The 21,207-nt window shown below is 34.4% G+C and overlaps 2 protein-coding genes across 7 annotated transcripts in view; one reads left to right on the forward strand and one right to left on the reverse strand.

Annotated features, from left to right (window-relative positions):
* The window catches only part of LOC131522073 (T-cell differentiation antigen CD6), a 36,678-nt gene extending 19,608 nt beyond the window's left edge, over window positions 1–17,070 (forward strand). Inside the window, exons 1-19 of one of the 6 annotated variants that reach the window (XM_058747310.1) lie at window positions 4,565–4,741; window positions 6,649–6,717; window positions 8,777–9,067; window positions 9,168–9,476; window positions 11,058–11,120; window positions 11,215–11,352; window positions 11,897–12,013; window positions 12,333–12,482; window positions 13,388–13,477; window positions 13,591–13,647; window positions 13,739–13,825; window positions 14,255–14,326; window positions 14,448–14,531; window positions 14,632–14,718; window positions 14,831–14,917; window positions 15,026–15,136; window positions 15,221–15,301; window positions 16,356–16,463; window positions 16,647–17,070. In XM_058747310.1, coding sequence (XP_058603293.1) covers window positions 4,690–4,741; window positions 6,649–6,717; window positions 8,777–9,067; window positions 9,168–9,476; window positions 11,058–11,120; window positions 11,215–11,352; window positions 11,897–12,013; window positions 12,333–12,482; window positions 13,388–13,477; window positions 13,591–13,647; window positions 13,739–13,825; window positions 14,255–14,326; window positions 14,448–14,531; window positions 14,632–14,718; window positions 14,831–14,917; window positions 15,026–15,136; window positions 15,221–15,301; window positions 16,356–16,463; window positions 16,647–16,768 — 2,175 coding nt within the window. In that variant the 5' untranslated portion in view covers window positions 4,565–4,689 and the 3' untranslated portion in view covers window positions 16,769–17,070. Of the gene's footprint in view, window positions 1–4,564; window positions 4,742–6,648; window positions 6,718–8,776; window positions 9,068–9,167; window positions 9,477–11,057; window positions 11,121–11,214; window positions 11,353–11,896; window positions 12,014–12,332; window positions 12,483–13,387; window positions 13,478–13,590; window positions 13,648–13,738; window positions 13,826–14,254; window positions 14,327–14,447; window positions 14,532–14,631; window positions 14,719–14,830; window positions 14,918–15,025; window positions 15,137–15,220; window positions 15,302–16,355; window positions 16,464–16,646 lie in introns of those variants that run through there. The other 5 variants (XM_058747311.1, XM_058747306.1, XM_058747309.1 and 2 more) reach the window with 5 other exon arrangements.
* A 144-nt stretch (window positions 17,071–17,214) lies between these two features.
* The window catches only part of cfap418 (cilia and flagella associated protein 418), a 5,787-nt gene continuing 1,794 nt past the window's right edge, over window positions 17,215–21,207 (reverse strand). Inside the window, exon 6 of the mRNA XM_058747312.1 lies at window positions 17,215–17,564. Coding sequence (XP_058603295.1) covers window positions 17,405–17,564 — 160 coding nt within the window. The 3' untranslated portion in view covers window positions 17,215–17,404. The remainder of the gene's footprint in view (window positions 17,565–21,207) is intronic.

Here is a 21,207-nt window from a genome sequence, read left to right on the forward strand (position 1 = left end):
CACAAGCAAAAGTGAAGTGTTGAGCTTTAGTGTTTGAGTCAGAAAAAGTGGATTACTGCATTTCCAACAAAATATTCTGTTTCTGTGGCTTATCCTGCAGCAGATTTTATTTAAACCAGATTCACTTTTGAGAATAACAGACCCTTTTCTTGGTGTGACGTGCTGCAAATGAACACATTTGTTTCATCAGGATCAATTATAGAGGGACATTTCCAGATATTGTATTTGAGGTTTGTTGTATGCTTTAGAGACCATTTATACAAGAGATTCATATGTCAGTCAAATCATTTTCCAGTCAGCCGTTAACCTGTGATCCTTAATTCGTTGATGAAAATAACATGCAATTTCAGCTCAGTCAGTGTGACAATAAACCTGTTTCACGCCCCGAAAGTAATTTGTTGTTTGGCAGCTGTACTGTGAATGGTCAGGTCTCCTTGTCGCCTGATGTCTCTTCTAAAATAAACAATGGAAATTAATGTGGCATGACCTCCAATAAGTGGATTTATTCAAGATGTCACTTGGACAATGAGTTCCAGAAGGGGCCCATCAAATCTGGTATGCTGAGCCATGCCTGTTGGACTAATATTTTCATCTTTATAGCTAGATGTTTTCAAATGTAATTCTGATTGGTCAGTTGCACCATTGAGTGCTAAACTGGATATTTGACCGTTGTCCATGGCAAGATACCCCTGTCTCCTGTAACACTTTTCATGCCAATGTAATTTAGAACAGCTCAATGATGCCACCTTGTTGCTGAAAATTGTTAGTTACCAACAGAAGTAAAATGGCATTGGAGGGCATTAGTATTAATCTTATATACAGTCAAACCAAAACTTATTCAGACACCTTCAGCATTTCTAACATTATCACAGTTTATTCAATATAGTTTAGAAAATGGTATTAAGAAGAACTCAGAGTTAAACTGCATCACAATCTTGATAATGCCATCCTTCTAGGGCTGTAGCTATCGAATATTTTAGTAATCGAGTATTCTACCGAAAATTCCATACACGAGTCCATACACACAACATTTATTAACACATTTTTCAGCAACATGAATTTAAAGTTATTTGGAGAATAAACCCTCTTAAATGTCTCTCTGCATACTGGTGTGTGTGTGTGTGTGGAATCCTTTAAAGGAGCATGTGGTTGCAAACACAGTGCTCTGTATGCAGTTATAGTAAATGATAGGGATTCACCAAAATGAAAATTCTGGGCCGAAACCGAGAATTCTGGATGTGCTTGGTCGAAAACCGAAACCAAAAATGCCTTGTAATGGCTTTAAAATAAAGACTTTTTAATTCAACTCAGTTTTAATGACACAGAATTGAAAAAACACAGGCCAATAAAATAACCACACTTTTATTGAAAGAAAATTGGAGAGAAAATATATTGATATTAAATATCAATGTATTATTTTTATTCAGTTCTATGCAACAGAATCAGACATAATTGTTGTTGTTGTTGTTTTTGATTAATTATCCAAATAATGTATAGTCCTGCAAACAGGGTTGTTCCTTTCTCAAAATGCAGCGGAGGTGGTACCATCCTGATCATGTGCACACAATGTACCCACCCTTCAACACTTTTTACATGCAACATATTTTAGGTGTTATAATAATTATAGCTACGATTAAAGAAAATGACAATTATAAAGTTATGTTTTATTTTCTCTCCCCTAATGTTTTATTGTTATTTATTCTTAAAATAGCCTTATGAAATGTTAAACGATTCTTCGAAGCACATAATTTGCCTCGATAATTTTTTTTGTATTCGGGTTGCTCGAGGAATCGTTTCAGTCCTACATCCTTCTGTTAGACTGTCTCACAAATGAATTAGGTTGAATAGCTGTCAGCTGTCTGTTAAATTTAAGTACACAATTAGATAATACCAATTTAGGTCAACCAATTACCAAGTAATTCTTCATTTTGTTAAGTCTGTGGTGTAAAACGGTCGCATTAGCAATTAAAGAAAAAAACACTTAAACAAAACATGGTTAGGTCTAAAAGTGTCTAAATAATTTTTGGTTTTAGTGGTAGTCTGCTGTATGAAGAATTTCTGGGTATAATATGTCACACTTTACTTTATTTTGCTATCCCCACTTACATAAATGAACTTACATGAACTATAGTGTCCTCCACCCACTATAAAAAAAATATCAAAAATTATATCTGGTGTCTGAATACTTTTTGGTTTGACTGTATATGGTGAGCATAAAGCCTTTGATGCACAGCTAGACACAAAGAGCAGGAAAAGATAACTTAAGGTATTACTTAGTATGTAATTATGTAACTATCATAGTAAAATAAATATGTCTAGCAAATTAATTTATATATAAACATATGTTTATGGTTTATTAAAGCAACAAATCTGTTATTGGTTGTACTTTACAAAGTGGATAGCATGCATTTAACAATCTTATCCATCAAAATGAAATTAAAGAAATTAATACTTTTTTCAGCAAGAATGCAATAAATTGATCAAAAGTGACAGTAAAGCCATTCATAATGTTATAAAACATTTCAGTTTCAACTAAATGCTGTTCTTTTGAACTTTATATTCACCAAACTATTCTGAAAAATTACAGTTTCATCTGAAATCACATACAAAAACTGGCAGGAGAAAAACAAATTGTACTTGTACAAAGACCCTGAACAGCTTTGCTGTTAGGCCTGTGTACTGTTAGCATGAAGATTACCTGAGAGGGCCATAATGGTGAGAAAGTCATACTCTGTTGTGTCTTCTATTAGCAGAGATGAGAGAAAGATCTCAGTGCATTTGTGCTGTGGAGATGCAAATCTTTTTCACTCAGCAGTGTTTCGACCAGCAAATCATCTTTTCTCTGGCCGACAATGCAGCCACAGCAGTCAACCTGAAATCACTTACCAACATGAAACAGACATTGAAATATACACACAAATTTAAAGAAGATAAATAATAGCTGGTGGACACTACTCCTATTTTCACATCTCAGCTGTATTTCAGATAACACTAGAGCTTCTCTTTGTGGTTGTGCACAGAGATGCTGCTAGCTAAAGAGAACTAAAGAGCAGGTGAGCTAGCTTTTCACATTTGATCCTATATGCTTACTGGCTTACTGGCAAGTCAAAAGAATATCCTTTGTTGGCTCTGGTTCCTCCTTTAATGAAATTTATTTTCATGACTTCACATGAAGTCGCCCGTGTTAAGTTAAGGTATAATCGTCAACCTTCGTGTGGTCAAACGTGGGAAACCGGCTCAGGTCTTTAACCATAAGCCACACCACCCCATAATGCTCAGTTCATTCTGTGGGTAGAAACAGCATTATATCTGCAACGTTTGAGTCTCAGTTTGAGTAATCCCCAAAATATTGTTAATCACCGCACTTAAAGTCCACATGCAAGAAAGCTCAAGTTATTCTATATTGTAATTTCGACAGTCGATATAAAGCATTTGCTACAGTTTTCCAGTACTAGCAGCCAGATATTATATTCCTAACAGAAACACTAAACTGGTTTACGTTGGAAAAGTGAAGACTCAACACAATACTGTTGTCATGCGTAGGACCAACAATATGCAAAATAAAAGTGGATGAATAGAACAATTAAACAAAAAAATTGGCTTCCACACCATAGATTGTTTCATGCTCCTGGCAGCCAATAATTTACCACAAAACACATTGCGGTTGGCACAAACTTGGTTATTTTTAATGCAAGTGAACCCATATTTAATGTAGTCTTGGTCAAATTTTCTTTTCACCTTGCACTGTATTATTCTTGAATTTTAAAGATGAAGGTATGTTATGCAACCTGTCCATGTTGGCATCTCTGCCTAATTTGGCTGGCGTGTACCAAATGACAGGTAAATTTACATGAAATGTGTCCATTTGATTGGACACATGGCCTTTGATGTTGACAACAAAAGATATGGGAAGCCTTTTCTCCATTTTAAAAGCCTGTTTATTTTGCTAGATGGATTTTATTACTTGCATTTGGCTTTTTTCTCCGCTCCCATATCAGAAAAAAATAAATAAAAAAATAAAAATTTGGGAGCCATACCCACCAGTTTAAATCCAATAGGATAAGGTAATGGCTATCTTGCTTTTGGTGTAACTGAAGTTCTGGGCAGTGGTAGAGAGGGTAGAAATCTGCTTTGACGTCTTAAACTTGTAATTTAGGCTAGAAGATAATAACAGACAATTTATCTACAGACAGCTGTATTCATTATCCCTTCAATTCATTAATTGCATGCCAGGCCAATGATGAATGATGAATTAGGCTTCATGATGAATTCTTAATCGATTCTGCCTAGCTTGAGCATTTTGTGTAACTACTCAAAGAAACTCAATAAAAGTCTTTAACGAACTGGGGAGAAGTGAAAATGGTTGCAAAACTATTGCCAGAATCTAAACAACTCCATTAGCCACTAAAAACATATTTCAGAACAGTCCAAAATGAAGTGAAAACCTATACGCCGCAAACATGTGCACTTGACCTGTGACAGTAGCAAAATAGGGTGTGCGTTTGTGGTAGGCAGTGCATTTGTGAGGCATGATGCTCAAATTCGCCCCGTAGTGGAAACCACATGCAGCAACTGCACAAACACCAAATGCTGAAGGTGCAGGGTCACGTTTTTTCAGTCAGAGTAATTCTCCTTCAGGGACGAACAGAAAGCTTTGGCTGTTAGGCTGACTGACTGACTGACTGAGAGATGCTTCTTCTGCTGCTGTGTGTTGTTCTCCAGGCTTTGTCCTTGTCTCAAGGTAAAATGGTTCTGGTGTATGGTTTGTGTAGGCAGACTGGGGCTTTCATCTAAAGAGCTTGAGTTCAACTGCGATTATATTATATTCAATATTCTGGCACTTTTTAAACATATTCTAATATTTAATAAAGGACCTAGCAGTGTCTCTATTAAGTCGATGATACTTGAGCAGAGAGGTTTTAGAATTCTCAAAGAGTATTGCACAATCCGTCTAACTAGCTCTTGAGAGACAATCACTATCATAGATGGAAAATCAAATGTGCACTTTCAACAAAAGACTTGATGTAAGACACTTTGTGGTTGAAACAAAGCTCAGTTTAACTAATGCAGCACAATGCAATCTGAAGGCTTTTTTAAAAAGCGACAAAAGAAAGTTCAGCGATGCCTCGGCTCATTACGTTGCTTTTGTAAAGTGCTGTTTGAACAAAGTGCAACCAGAGATTCGTTTATGCACTTCAATGCACTGACACATTGGTAAATAATAAGCTGAACTTCACAGGAGATTGAATAAAGAAAGATGACTTCATTTGGTAAGTCAAATGCATATGATGGCTAAAAATAAAGAACAACATCTTATCGTTGAATTTTCCTAACAGCCATTTTTAGACTACATGGAGGGTGGCATTTACAAGGCTCGGCATTTATAGAAAAGTGTTTCAATAATAGAATAAGTGAAATGTTATATTTTTCTCCAATGTTCTGCTATAAAGAATGCACGGATCTTGACAGAAACGGAGCGTACAAATTGGGTTTTGATGAATAAGACTGTACACACACCTGGTCTGTATAAAATAACTGTTAATCTGAGGAAGATTACATAATGCAAATTATCTTAAAAGACAATTCTTGCCAATTAGTTTTTTGTTTTCATTTTGTAATACAACAAATTCATTGTTATAGAGAATATTAAAATATTAATTATAAAACTAAAAACATCATTTGTGTATGTCATTTTATATGTTTAATTCCCAGAAATTGCATGATTTATTAGAATGTTGCAAGGCTACGCTGAATTTTATGTAAGCAATTTTCCTTTTTTTTTTATTTAAATGTATTTGGCTCATATAATGTATAAATAATACACAGCAATATTTGTTTTTTTTTACATTTATTTCATTCTGTGTGAGTAATTTATTTTTTATTTTTTTAATTATGTACCAAAGCAGACACAGACATCATGGCATTTTTGTAAGAAAAATATTTTTAGATTCTCTGAGAATGTCTAAAGAGAGAGGTTACTCACAAATGCAATTATCATTTTTCTGAATGAATTTCATACCGTGCCTTTTTTAGAGTACGCTTTAATGGCCAAGCCGAGTGTCTGCTCTGATTGAGGCAGATGGAGAAACTAATTTAGAGGACCACGCTGTGTTGAAATACAAGATCAGCAGCCCTTTTATCTAGTTTGCGTTAACACAGCAGGTTTTCAAGAAATAGTCCTGTAGTTACAACTTTCCTATGTTATTATTAGATAACTTGTACGTATTTCATCTTGCGGTCTCATTCATATTGTATAAAACTTTTAATTAAGATTTATCTACGTTCTCTTTACACTGCGAGCCATTCAAACCTATTCCATGTTGTAAATGTTCTTGTTTTGATAAAGTCTTCAAAGGCAAGTCTTCGAATGTGAATTCAATGCAAAGTTAACTTTATAACCTGACACGAGCATTACCAATGTTTTGCGGAACGTGATTTTTTTGTAGTTGTTATGTTAAGGCAGCTCTTTTTATGAATCTTGTTCAACAGGGTCTCATTGCAGTTGTCTTTGCAGACAGTGACGACTGATAGCAAATTGGAAGTTTATTTAAGCGTTCTGTACGCTTTAGACTGAAATGAGAGTTTTCCTTCTGGCCTCAGGCAACATGTTCTCAGCAAAACTCATGATGTTCATCTTTTCATCTTCAGGGCTCAGTGGTACAGATGACCGACCTTCCAAGAGTGTGAAAAAGCATGCTGATCTTTCAGACATACAGAGTGAGTTGAATGATTACTGCTACTCATGCCTTCCTTTGAAAGTGTCTTGTCTACATCTGCATCTTGTCTACATGAGTGTTATCAGTGGGTGCTGTTAGCCGCAATCTCACGACAAACAAACAAAACAAAAAAGCTAGCTTATTTAAAAGAGGCCTGCAAAATCAAGCAGTTAATCAAGATGTTGAACAATATGCATGAGAACTGTGTTTGAGGTAGGCCTGCTGAGACTAAGCTATCATCAAACTGAACAGAGAAAAGACATCAGCGAGACCACCCCAAGATTGCACAGAACTGTGAGAGCAATCTACCACCCCAGAGACAACCGCTTCATTTTATTGCACGCTAGAATTCATTTTAAAATTGCTAATCACTGTGTGAATTAATGATGTAATGATGAAAATTATGTACGCAATCACACAAGCATGGAGTCGAAAGGAAAAGTCCTTGCACTCGTTTGGGAGAGTCTCTCGACTGTATCAACAATTAAGCTCAACGTCATAATTTTGAATTTAGGTACTGATTAATTACTGATTAATTTAAATGATCAAAAACATAATTTTATATAAAAGTATTTAACAAAATTTTGAGCCTTTCCGCAGCATTACAGGAAGACGCTTAAATAATCTCAATCCATTTTCCGAATTTGTACAAATATTGCTGTGTTCATGGCATTCATTGTTGTTAAAAAAGATCCAACTAATATTTTTCTTCATCGTATTGAAAATGTATTTTTACAAACATTTGCTTCCAAATTAGTAAGCCCTTTGAGTGATTTATATTCATTATACATATATTGTCTATTTCACTTTGATGCTTATTTAATGTTTAGCGTTAGAATGAAATGACACAAATTGGGTTATAAACTTCCCAGATTGTTAGCAGGGTTGTAAAAAAAAAAAAAAGCTCTTATAATATTTAATATGATATTTTCAGCAGATTAAGCACCTTCTTCCACCAACCGTTTGTTGAAAAAGACTTTGTTTTTTAGGTTTCATGCTCTGATACCATGTTTCCATGCTTCTTCACCAACTACACCATCATTCAAATGTTTGGGAATCTTTATGTGTGTTTTTAAAAGAGGTACTTTATGCTCAACATAAAACAAAAAGTACAAAAAAATAATATTGTAAAATTAAAATTTAAAATAAATGCTTTCTATTTTAATGTTATAAAATGTGATTTACTGCTCACACTACCCAGTCGTCAGTGTCACATGATCCTTTAGAAATCAGTCTTACATGCTGATTTTGTGCTTAAGAAACATTTCTTACTATTGTCAATGTTAAAAATGTTTGTGGAAACCTTTTATTCAGGATTACTTGATGAATAGAAAGCTCAAAAGAACAGCATTTATTTGGATCAATTTTAAAGACTTTACTTTCACTTTTGATCAATTTAATGCATCCTTACGGAATTAAAATATTAATTTCTTTCAAAAAAAAAAAGAAGAAAAAAAACCCCTACTGACCCCAAACTTTTGAACGGTGGTGTTTTTCACCACCACAGTGGAACATCAGACCAGTGACCTCTGACCCTGTTGAGAAGTCACCCCAAAGCAAGACCTTCAGAATGAGTCACAATTCCATAGATGATAGACACAGACACAATCTGCATCCTGTAGTCATAAATCAGGAGAACTTCATGAGCTCAAACCACACTGCGGAGGCAATGTCATAAACTTTCTAAAAAAAAAAAGTTCTTTCCCCAGTGTCCTCCATGCTACAATATGACATTTCCACAGGAAGTGACTCACGGGATGTGGCTGTGTTGCAGTGTACTGCTACAACGTTTTGCAACACAAAACAATGCCCCACGGTTTAGATATTCACTTTGCTGTTTGGGTCTAAATAAAAGTCTAGTGTCTGATGTACTAGAAATACACACTGAGAACAGAATCAACACTCAGATAAGATCAGCGCCAGGATGCGATGTTGGAAAATTTTCTGACTCAACACAGCATGCTGTAAAAATACTGAATACATTCATGAGAATGATAGAAACAGTTAAGACAATTCAATGAAATCATTTAATTTCTTTTTTTTTTGTCTTTCTGATCTAGTTGAGCTCTCCACACTAAGTCTGTCCGAAGGCTGCTTTGGTGTGCCTAGGGCTCTTTACAAGAACACTACTGTCGATGTGACCCTCAACCTTTTGGATGCTCAGAAAAAGAACGAGCTTGCTCTCCAAATCTGTGAACGTTTAAGCTGTGGCCGAGTTTTCAAGCACAGCACGACTGCAACAGTGCACAATGACACTTGTCTTGCAGACTGCATCCTGAGAGATTCAAAACTGCACAACTGCACTACAGCTGCAAAAGGCGACTGCATGAATGCAACTGAAGTAATTTGCGGTGAGTCATCTGAGATCTTCTCAGAGATCTTTTGATAAGTGTTCTACTTTTGTTTCATTGCTGCAATTGTGCATTGTCTGGGCTGACCACTGTCTTCCAGAGCACAGTGCTGTCCGATTGGTTGGAAGACGCGATCACTGTGCTGGTCGGGTGGAGCTGCTCCATTCTGGGAATTGGGGAACAGTGTGTGATGATAATTTTGACATCAATAGTGGACATGTAGTTTGTACCCAGCTGGGATGTGGAAGTGCCATAAGATTGGCCTTTTTTGAGCCTGGAACAGGTACCATCCACATCAGCCAAATGAAATGCAATGGCTCTGAGAGCAGCTTATGGGAGTGCAACTCAATCAACACCACTGCCAGCAACTATTGTGGACATAAGGAAGATGCTGGCATTGTGTGCTCAGGTATTGTACACATTCTGATTCTGTACGCTCAACAGGCACGTCCTAAATAATGTAAAACTCCACTCTTTTCTACACAAAGGTGAATTGCAGTTTGGCATATGCCATATTTCAGAGTATTTCACAGTATTTTCAATTGAAAAATAGAGTGGGGAATTTTTATTTGTCAGGAATTGATTGGATAGTAAAAAAGTGAACATACCCAGACATGATATACCCGATTGCAGAATGCAAATTTGTTTAATCAATATTAAATAGCTTTTATCAATTGTTTGATATTATCCAAGCATCCACATGGCCAAATAATGTCAAAAGAAAAGAAAGCAAATTATTATATTTAGATTAAAAATTACAAAGAACATTTTAGGAGCACTTTATTTTACTGTGTCCTTGTTACTTATAATAGTAATAACAGTAAATTGCACATAATTATATGCAACTAAGCCTAAACCAAACCAAACCAAACCAAATTAAACCATAATCTTAACCCTAATCCTATAGTAAGTAATGTATAAGTATGGTTCTCATGAGAGCACCTGGAAATTTGGTTTGGTAATCACACTGCACATAGTGTGACTCATTAAGTATAAATAAAAATAAAATAATGAATAATAGTGATAATAGTCTTAATATACTTCTTTGTATTAATAATAAATATAGTATGATACTACTATTATAGTTTAAAATAAAAAGTGAGTGTTATTTTACAGTACACTTAAAAATACAATGCTAGTATTTACATTTTTATTTTATATTTTTTTATAAAATAAGCAAGCTTTTATTTTGGCGGGTTGCGGTGCTGGTTTTAGGTTTTAGCGCGAGTGAAGAAGCGCATCAGTGAATGAAATGTTTTCACATTTTGATGTGAAAACGGCAGCCTAGATTTGTGCTTTACGTTTGAATGGAAATTTTATACAGTATTACAATTAGTCGATCTAAAAGGGTGATTGTGCATTAAAGCTGTCAACCATGTTGGTATGCAAATGAGTGGTCTGAATTTACTTAACGTACACAGCACATTTTTTATTTTTGTGGCACATGCGCACCCGCTTATGGTAATGTTAGCAATGTGGTTAATTAATATCACTCACAATTATACTGTTACAAGGACACCTTAAAATGAAGTGTTATCCGTTTTTGTTTGGAATAACATAAGCTGTTGTATCATTCAGTAAGACAAGGACATGTATGACAGTAAATAGGGCTTCGTGTTGACTGGAGCATCATAATATTTGCTTTGTAGACACCAACTTTTTGTGGCAAATGTATTACTTAGCAACCAAATTTCATGTGTGTATTTGAGGTCATAGTAGGTGACCTCTTGAGGTGGAAAGTTACCATAATTTCACTGAAACGCGGTCCAGAATGAACTTTTAAGGGTGGTGGGAGAGAATTTCCATGTCAGTTGGTCTAAAAAAAATAAGACAAAAGTAGGGCAGGCTTACAACAGTATTTCTGAAATGTCAAAGCACACATATATAAGCTTTAGCTTTGTTAGTATCTTGTTGTGAAATCCAGACTGACAGGTCTTGGTAATTTGTACTCCTTTGATGTATCCAAATGGATTAATTGTCTTTCATACAGAAAGTGTTGAGAGCATAACCACAAGCGGCACAACCGAGCTGAACTTGGTAACTCTGGTGGCAGGTGATGCTTCAGTTTAAAAAGAAAAATAAATGATTAGAAACAGTGACATAATCTGCATGATTTCTGTTAATATAAACCTCTCTGTTTATTTTAGTGTCAACTGCTATGGCACCTGCACAAAGCAGCAGTGGTGTTTCAGCAGCAGCGATTGGCTGCGTCATCTTATCTATTGCTCTGCTTATGGTTATTGTTTTAAATGCTGCTGCCTACGTGCATTTCAAAAGAGCAAAGGGCAAGTATAAGCATGTTTTACATGTAAAAGCACTATTCACTCATATCTTCTGAAGCGGTGGAAACAGTGGCATCGGAATGTTGCAATAGGGTTAGAAAGTAAATACTATCCACTGTACTAAAAAAATACAGTGGCACCAAAATATATTCAAACCATTTTACTGTTGCATCAGAAAATAAATAACACGTGTTTTCTTAGAACTAAATAAAATGGAACTGAGTTACAGACTTGTAGTTATTTTTTATCATTGTCTAACTCTGAGAGCATTATGCGTATGAATACAGCACTGATGTTTTAATACTATATTGTTATGATCTTCAAAGGAATTCATTGACTTCTTGGCCAATTTCTGTGTGCATTCAGTGCATTCCATTCAAATAACAGGAAGTTCTTTTTTTATAGAATATGAAGAGCGTCAAACCTTTTGGGGACTATTAACTCATTCTTTTGATTTTAGTTAATAGGACAATACAAAAGCTTAAGGCAACGGCTTAGTGCTGGATGGGGAAGTTTAAGGCATTTGTTTTATCCTCTTTGCCAACAGAATGTGTGATTCACCAACAACACAGTGATTCTCACACAAGCCTGGAGAACCAGTCCAATGCACAGATAGGAATCTACAACACACAATCTGTCCACACTGCTAGGGGGTATCAGTACGGTTTGTATTGCTATTGTTTTTATTTTCTATATTTTATGTCCTCACTGATTATTTATTTTTAGTATTTATAAATATTCTTAAATATATTTCAGAGTATGTTCTGTTGTTATATGTAATTTTAACCCATAAATATATATATTTTTAATTTTTAATCTGTTATTATTATGAATAGTGTTAATACGAATTAATACTATAATTATACTACATTATTTTAACATTTATTTTAATAAGCGATTCAATTTTAATAAACTGGGTCTGTAATTATAATTAAAAAGTGTGACTTGCATTTCTGTAATGGTCAATGTTTTTCACTCCTCAGAAAGTCTTGGTCCGAGAATGAGCTCAAACTATGGCCGCAGATTTAGTAAGAGAACAAATCGACCCACACATAACTCTGACAACTCCACTGATTCAGACTATGAACATCACAACAGCGATCGACCGCAAAGACTGCAGCTAAACGCATTAAGTATGCTGGTTTTAGCAGACACCACATCTATTGCAGATATCAGCTAAAATAGATATAATCAGTCCTTATTTAAAATTACACACATCAAAAAAGAGTTGTTTTACACAGAACCAGATATTACTGGTTTAATTGCATAAGCCATTTTTACATAAAACGGAGTCAGTGAGTGTCGGTGCAGGAAAATAGTTTCCTTTTATACTTTAGTCCACATTAAATCTAAACTCATCTACATTAGAGAGAGCTTTCAGACACACCACACTGCAATCGTTGAGCACACAAGTATTCAGCTGACATCTTCCTTATGAAAGTTTAAAGCTGTTTTGAATGTGAAGAGACAATAGAGAGAAAATGGGGCAGAATGTCATGCACTACCATTCAAAGTGTTAGGGGTTGATAAGTTTTTTTGTTTTTGAATTAAGTGTCTTATGCCCACCAAGACTGTATTTATTTGATACAAAATACAATAAAAATCATTGCAATTTTAAACAACTCTTCTCTATTTTAACATGGAAATTATTTCTGTATTGGCAAAGAGGAATTTTCAGCATCATTTTCAGTCTTCAGTGTCATGTGATCCTTCACAAATCATTCTAATATGCTAATTTGATGCTCAGGAAACATTTCTTATTAGTAGTAGTAAATACAGTTGTGCTGCCTTTTTGGAACAATGTAAAGGTTTTTACTTTAACTTTAGATTAATTTTACACATCCTTGCTGAATAAAGAATTATCTTATTGGCTTCAAACTTTTGACAAGTAGTGTACAGATTAAAATAATCCACTAGTTTCTCTGTTTTAACATTATGGACATATCATATATTCTTGTTAAAGAAGTCAAGGCTGTGCATTGAATAATAACCAGTGACTTGTGAGCAACCGCATTTAAAATGTATGACTTCTGTCTAGCAGGAGATGTGAATGACGTAGACAGCACATGCTCTAGAGAAAGACGTGTACACAATGTGGAAATCAACATGGACACCTTCCAAAAGTCAGGTATGCACAAATAAATCATAGTCATATTCATGGGAAATTTTGCACTTGACTATTGATCGTTTTAATTGAAAGAAAAATCCAATGATATTTTATTTTGTTTCTTTGTTATGAAGGTGATAACCCCCCACTGACATCACTGTCTTTTGGAGCTCCTGACACCCACAGGCAACGTACGCAGATTTCATGTGACACTGTATTTGTTCAACTCTTAATAAGGAAATACACTGGAAATGTATACATTTTCCTTTCCCCTATACACAGCAGTATATAAGAATGATACAAGCAGTACTTCTTCTGGAGAGTTCTATCAAAACACAAAGACTGACACGGACAACCTTCTCCAGTCACGTATGCACAAATAAATCATATTTTGGGTTCATTTTATATATTGATTTACCTTTATTTGATGAATCCAATAACAATATGTCTAGATGTATGTGCCGTAATATTGATAAAACATGAATATTTAGTAACGCTTTACAGTGAGGTCCCATTAGTTGATGCATTACAATGAGCAATAACAAATACTTTTTTTTTTTTTTTTCCGTTTTGTTAGCTCAGGTCCATTAAATAATATTAACAGATACAATTTTTGATTTTAATCAGTTTATTAATAAATGTTGACATTAACTAAAATTAATATATGCTTTAAACATATTTTTCATTGTTAGTTCACATTAACTAATGGAACCTTATTGTAAAGCGTTACCAAATACTTTTATTGTTAATGTGAATATTTATTAAATACTAATATTTGAACATTTTTCCCTTATGAAGCACTTCAAGAAAAGTTACCACTGACACTCTTGTCTTGTGGTGACCATCACATACCTGGAACTGACAATAAAGGTAAAGCGCTGATTTAACACTGATGAAACCTCAGATTTTTTATATTTTTTCCTGTAAGAAATTGGATTTTTTTGTAAGGAAATGAATTCCAGATTTATGAACCCTCTTTTGACTCTTGAAGTAGATGTTAGTGATTCAAGCAGTACATCTTCTGGCGAGTTCTATCAAAACACAGAGACTGACACCGACAACAATTTCATGTCACGTATGTAAAACAAAATCATACATTGGATTAATCTGATTAATCCAGAGAGAACATGTTTAGGAGTATACACTAATATTTCATCTTTTTTCCCTTAATGAAGGTGAGGAAAGACCATCACTGCATGAAAAGTCACCATTATCACCCCTGTCTTACGGTGACCATCACTTGCCAAACCCTGACAGTCAAGGTAAAGGTCTGATTTAAAACTCTTGATGAAATCCCCTTCCACCTTTAAGGTTAAACAGTATCTTGTAATAGGGAAATAAATTTCAGATTTATGAATTCTCTTTTTACTTCAGCGGTGGATGTGAATGAATCAGTCAGTACATCTTCTGGCGAGTGCTATCAAAACACAGAGATCGACATGGACAACAGTCTCCAGTGTGGTAGGTTCACATAGATCATTTAATATTGAGGCTCGAAGGGTATCTTCACTGAGCATTCTGAGGATTCATTCTGTCAGGTAAATCTCATGTATTTGGTTTCTCTATAAGACGAGGAAAGCCCATCACTTCCTGAGAAGTCACTCCAGACACCCGACAGCACTCAGATGACAGGAAACACTGCTGATTACAGCAGCACCCCCACAGCCGCCCACAGTCACGGTACCTATTTGATTTAACAATGTGACAATATCAACAACCATGTATTTTGATAGGGATATGTGTGAATTCTTCTGTGCTTGGCAGATGGGAATGATTCAGACAGTACTTCATCAGAAGAGTGTTATCAGAACACAGAGATTGATGAAAACGCCTTTCCTCATTGTGGTATGAATGAAACATACAGTATATAAAAGCCATTTTATGTTTTATAAGACCACAAGTACATTTTTCTAATTTAATGCTATTTCATTATAATTATATCACCAGCAAAACAATTTGAGAAGTTTCATTGAAAAATTCAAAGTTTGATTAGTGACCGGTGCAGAATCTTTAATATCGCTTCTTCATTTTATTGTAATGTTTCTTTGTTTTAAATACATTTTTCAATATTTCCAGGTTTAAATTACACTACTGCACTACTAAAGTTTGGGTTCAGCAAGACTTTTTTAGTTCAATTTTACGGTGACGCATTGCTTCCACACACAATATTTGTTTTACACTCAATTATGTCGTAATAATTAGATGTTATGCCGTTTTAAGGACATCTTTTCTCATAACAAGATATGTCTTTAAAACAACATAATTATCTCGTTGAAACTAAATTTTTTCTCGTAATACGACATGCCATAAAGACGATGTTTTTAACGGTTTAATTTTATTATTACTATTATTATTTCATTTTGTTTAAGAAACAGAAAAACAAAGCTATATATATATATATATATATATATATATAAACATATAACAATATCTATATAATGTCATTTTGACGCGAAAAAGATGTCGTTAAAACAACAACACATTATTATAAGAAAAGATGTCATTAAAACAACATATCTCGTTATTACGATATAATTGAGTGGAAATAAATAATACGTGTATTGGCAGCAATGCATTTAACAAAAAAAAAATTATGTCGTTTTTATGACATATCTTGGTATTACAAGAAAATGTAATTTTAATGATATAAAAAGTAATATGTGTGGCAGTAATGAGTCACCGTAAATTTTATTCTGCAGCAATGCTGCAATTCATTTATTGTGACAGTAAAAACATTTACTATGGCACAAAATATTTCTGTTTAAAATAAGTGCTGAAAAAAATAAATGAAAGAATATGCATTATGTTTTCCAAAAATTACATTCAAAAATGTTCACAATATTACTGTTCTTATTGTATTTTTGATCAAATCTAAAATTTGTGTCTCGTTTTTTGAAAGGTGAGGAAAGCCCATCACTTCCTGAGATGTCTTTTCAGAATCCCCACATGATGACAGAAAGTACTGACGGTTACGGGGACCATCATGTACCTAGAAACTTCAGTCAAGGTACCTCTTGTACTTAACCATGTGACAGTACTTCTCCGCTCAGAGAGCTTCCTTTCTGAAATCCCCCAACTCCTTTGAACCTGGATCTTTTGTACAGCAAACCTAAACTTTAAAGCAAGCAGTATAAGTTTGCAAGTAAAACAAAACACTAATTCAAATTATTATTATATTTTTTCATTTTAGAAACAGATAACAGCAGCACAGCATCAGAGGCATCGTACGTTAATGTACCACCTAAAAATGAGAGTGAGGACCATTCTGCTGCATCTTTAGAGAGCGACTATGATGAAGCTGGAACCTGGTGAAATCAACATGACAACTGCAAAAGATTTTCTGAGCAGGTAAAACCTTCAAAAACACAAATGATTCTTTTAATTCTTGATTCTATTTATTCTGTGGACAATGATGTTGCATTTATTATTTAGGACAGATGATTCACAACAACACGTCCCTGAAAACCAAGGAATGTAACACAGACGGGCCCTTGCAATACCTGAGTGTTTCTTAAGGAATATTCTGGAAGAACAAAAAAAATAAAAAAATAAAAATCTACATTGTATATTTTATAATAAACATTAAACTATAATCAACCATTCTATTATTAACATCCAATCTCATTCTTTTTTCATTTCCAACTGTGCAAAATGTCTAAAAATTTACGTGTATTTAGAATATTTGTATGTTACAGCCTTTCATTATTCAAAATAATAGAGTCTACACAATATACACCAGCCACAGTGCTTCATCATTCTAAGGGAGAAGGCAGTGTTGACAAAGAGACAAGAGTTACTTCACACAAAAACAAAACTTCAGAAGAGAACAACTTCTTTTTGTTATCCAGCCCCACAAAGCAAATTTTGAAAATGGCCAGCACTCTCCTTTGTGAGGAGGAGAGCATGCAAAACTTGCTGGTGGACACAGATAAGATTGCAGACTTGTGCTCATACTTTGTGTTTGCCACAAACCCACTTTAGCTGCTGTTGTTCCCTCAGGTCAGAGAGCGACACGACTGAGTGCCAGCTACACTGACAGGCGTACGCACGCCCACCCTTTTTCCTTCTCAGTTTGGCTTTTAGTTTGTGATGGTCCGGCATGTTATTCCTAAAGCAGGGGACAGAAGAGAAGCTTTGTGAGGATTTGAAAATATTGCTGTACTTGTAGTTCACAGATGTCCAATTCCACCTGCAGCGATTCATCACACAGCTGACTCACTGCTTTAGTTTATCGACTGAACTTTATCTGCAAACCTAATTTTTTTTCAGTATTTACAACCCATTTATAGAACAAATTGCAAAAACTATTATCTTGTGTGTGGGTCTGCTTCTCTCAAAATGTCAAATTGATGCTGGATGTTGTCAACGAGCAAACATATAAGAAAGTTCAAAAGTCCTCTGGATACCCTGGACTCACCTTAACAACAACAACAATAATAATAATAATAAGATATTGTAATATATTATATAAAATATAATAATATAAGTGAAAATAATTGTAACAAATATTGTTTATATTTTGCACTGAAGATGGAAGGCTTTTTTTTTTTAGATGTAATTTAGAATTTCTTCCACAATAAAAAGCACATTTCTGCCCTATTTTAAGGACCAAATAGAATTAGTTTTTTTGTGTGTGTAAATAGATTTCTAGGATTTATTTTTTCACAACAAGCCTGGATTTTAATACAAGAATCATTAGTATGAAAACCCAATGCACATAATAAAGCTGTAAAGTCCTGTGGTCCCATTTCACCCAAGTATCCTAATAATAATAATAATAATAATATGAAAATTATACAGGTGTTGGTCATATAATTAGAATATCATGAGAAAGTTGATTTATTTCACTAATTCCATTCAAAAAGTGAAACTTGTATATTATATTCATTCATTACACACAGACTGATATATTTCAAATGTTTATTTCTTTTAATTTTGATGATTAGAGCTTACAGCTCATGAAAGTCAAAAATCAGTATCTCAAAATATTAGAATATTACTTAAGACCAATACAAAGAAAGGATTTTTAGAAATCTTGGCCAACTGAAAAGTATGAAAATGAAAAGTATGAGCATGTACAGCACTCAATACTTAGTTGGGGCTCCTTTTGCCTGAATTACTGCAGCAATGCGGCGTGGCATGGAGTCGATCAGTCTGTGGCACTGCTCAGGTGTTATGAGAGCCCAGGTTGCTCTGATAGTGGCCTTCAGCTCATCTGCATTGTTGGGTCTGGTGTCTCTCATCTTCCTCTTGACAATACCCCACAGATTCTCTATGGGGTTCAGGTCAAGCGAGTTTGCTGGCCAATCAAGCACAGTAACACTATGGTCATTGAACCAGCTTTTGGTACCTTTGGCAGTGTGGGCAGGTGCCAAGTCCTGCTGGAAAATGAAATCAGCATCTCCATAAAGCTTGTCAACAGAAGGAAGCATGAAGTGCTCTAAAATTTCCTGGTAGATGGCTGCATTGACTGTGGACATCAGAAAACACAGTGGACCAACACCAGCAGATGACATGGCAGCCCAAATCATCACTGACTGTGGAAACTTCACACTGGACTTCAAGCAACATGGATTCTGTGCCTCTCCACTCTTCCTTCAGACTCTGGGACCTTGATTTCCAAATGAAATGTAAAATTTACTTTCATCTGAAAAGAGGACTTTGGACCACTGAGCAACAGTCCAGTTCTTTTTCTCCACAGCCCAGGTAAGATGCTTCTGGCGTTGTCTCTGGTTCAGAAGTGGCTTGGTAGCCCTTTTCCTGAAGGCGTCTGGCGTGGTGACTCTTGATGCACTGACTCCAGCTTCAGTTCTCTCCTTGTGAAGCTCTCACAAGTGTTTGAATCGGCTTTGCTTGACTGTATTCTCAAGCTTGCAGTCATCCCTGTTGCTTGTGCACCTTTTCCTACCCAAATTCTTCCTTCCAGTCAACTTTGCATTTAATATGCTTTGATACAGCACTCTGTAAACAGCCACACCTTTCAGTAATGACCTTCTGTGACTTACCCTCTTTGTGGAGGGTGTCAGTGTTTGTCTTCTGGATCATTGCCAAGTCAGCAGTCTTCCCCATTATTGTGGTTTCAAAGAACAAGAGATACCCAGAATTTATACTGTAGGGATGGCCATTTATTCAAACTCAAATGTAAATATTCTAATATTTTGAGATACTGATTTTTGACTTTCATGAGCTGTAAGCTCTAATCATCAAAATTAAAAGAAATAAACATTTGAAATATATCAGTCTGTGTAATGAATGAATATAATATACAAGTTTCACTTTTTGAATGGAATTAATGAAATAAATCAACTTTTTGATGATATTCTAATTATATGACCAGCACCTGTAAGTAACAATAAAAAAAAACAAAAAAAAACATAAAAAAATATTTTGCACAAAAAATGGAAGCCTATTTTAAGGACCATTTTATTTGCATTTGAAGGATTTTTTTAAAATTATTATTATTATTATTATTCTATTTTTTTTTTTTTTACCACAACAACAAATCTGAATTTCAAATGCAAGAACCAATCATTTGAAGTTTATCGACTGAGCTTTATCTGCAAACCTCATTTTTTTCAGTATTTACAACCCATTTATAGAACAAATTGCAAAAACTATTATCTTGTGTGTGGGTCTGCTTCTCTCAAAATGTCAAATTGATGCTGGATGTTGTCAACGAGCAAACATATAAGAAAGTTCAAAAGTCCTCTGGATACCCTGGACTCACCTTAACAACAACAACAACAACAATAATAATAATATGATATTGTAATATTATATAAAATATAATAATATAAATGAAAATAATTGTAACAAATATTGTTTATATTTTGCACTGAAGATGGAAGGCTTTTTTTTTAGATGTCATTTAGAATTTCTTCCACAATAAAAAGCACATTTCTGCCCTATTTTAAGGACCAAATAGAACTAGTTTTTTTGTGAGTGTAAATAGATTTCTAGGATTTTTTTTTTTCACAACAAGTCTGGATTTTAATACAAGAACCATTAGTATGAAAACCCAATGCACATAATAAAGCTTTAAAGTCCTGTGGTCCCATTTCACCCAAGTATCCTAATAATAATAATAATAATAATATTAATAATAACATGAAAATTATAAGTAACAATAAAAAAAAAAAAAAAAAAATATATATTTTGCACAAAAAAATGGAAGCCTATTTTAAGGACCATTTTATTTGCATTTGAAGGATTTTTTAAAATTATTTTTAATAAATATATATATATATATATATATTTTTTTTTTTACCACAACAACAAATCTGAATTTTAAATGCAAGAACCAATCATTTGAAGACCTAATGATCACATGGTTCAAAACAGCATTACGGAGTTCAAATTTTCAAGCTAACCAAATGTCTTTGGAATTTTATAGTCTAAATTTAGTTGTTAAAAACTCCTATGGACTATCAACCATAAAGTATTCATATTTCAGAAATATAAAGGTTTCTTTCTGTGCTATTCTATCTTGTACTTTAAACTACAGCAAGTAATATAAGCAATATATGCAGCTACAATACTGAACAGATGGTTTCTTGACGAGCTGATTTATCACCTGTTTAAAAAGGGAAGCCTCAAGTTCAAGTTTCTAAAGGTTCATTGACAGATTCCAACCACATTCTCGCCTAATTAAAGTTGCAAGCTTGAACATCATTAAAATACAAAGAGCCTTCAACTTAAGAGCTCGGCTGTGTCTGAGCACGCAGCAAAGTGCATCATGGCCTAAATACGGA

Source organism: Onychostoma macrolepis, chromosome 16 (assembly GCF_012432095.1).
Source record: "Onychostoma macrolepis isolate SWU-2019 chromosome 16, ASM1243209v1, whole genome shotgun sequence".
In the NCBI taxonomy this organism is placed as follows: domain Eukaryota; kingdom Metazoa; phylum Chordata; class Actinopteri; order Cypriniformes; family Cyprinidae; genus Onychostoma; species Onychostoma macrolepis.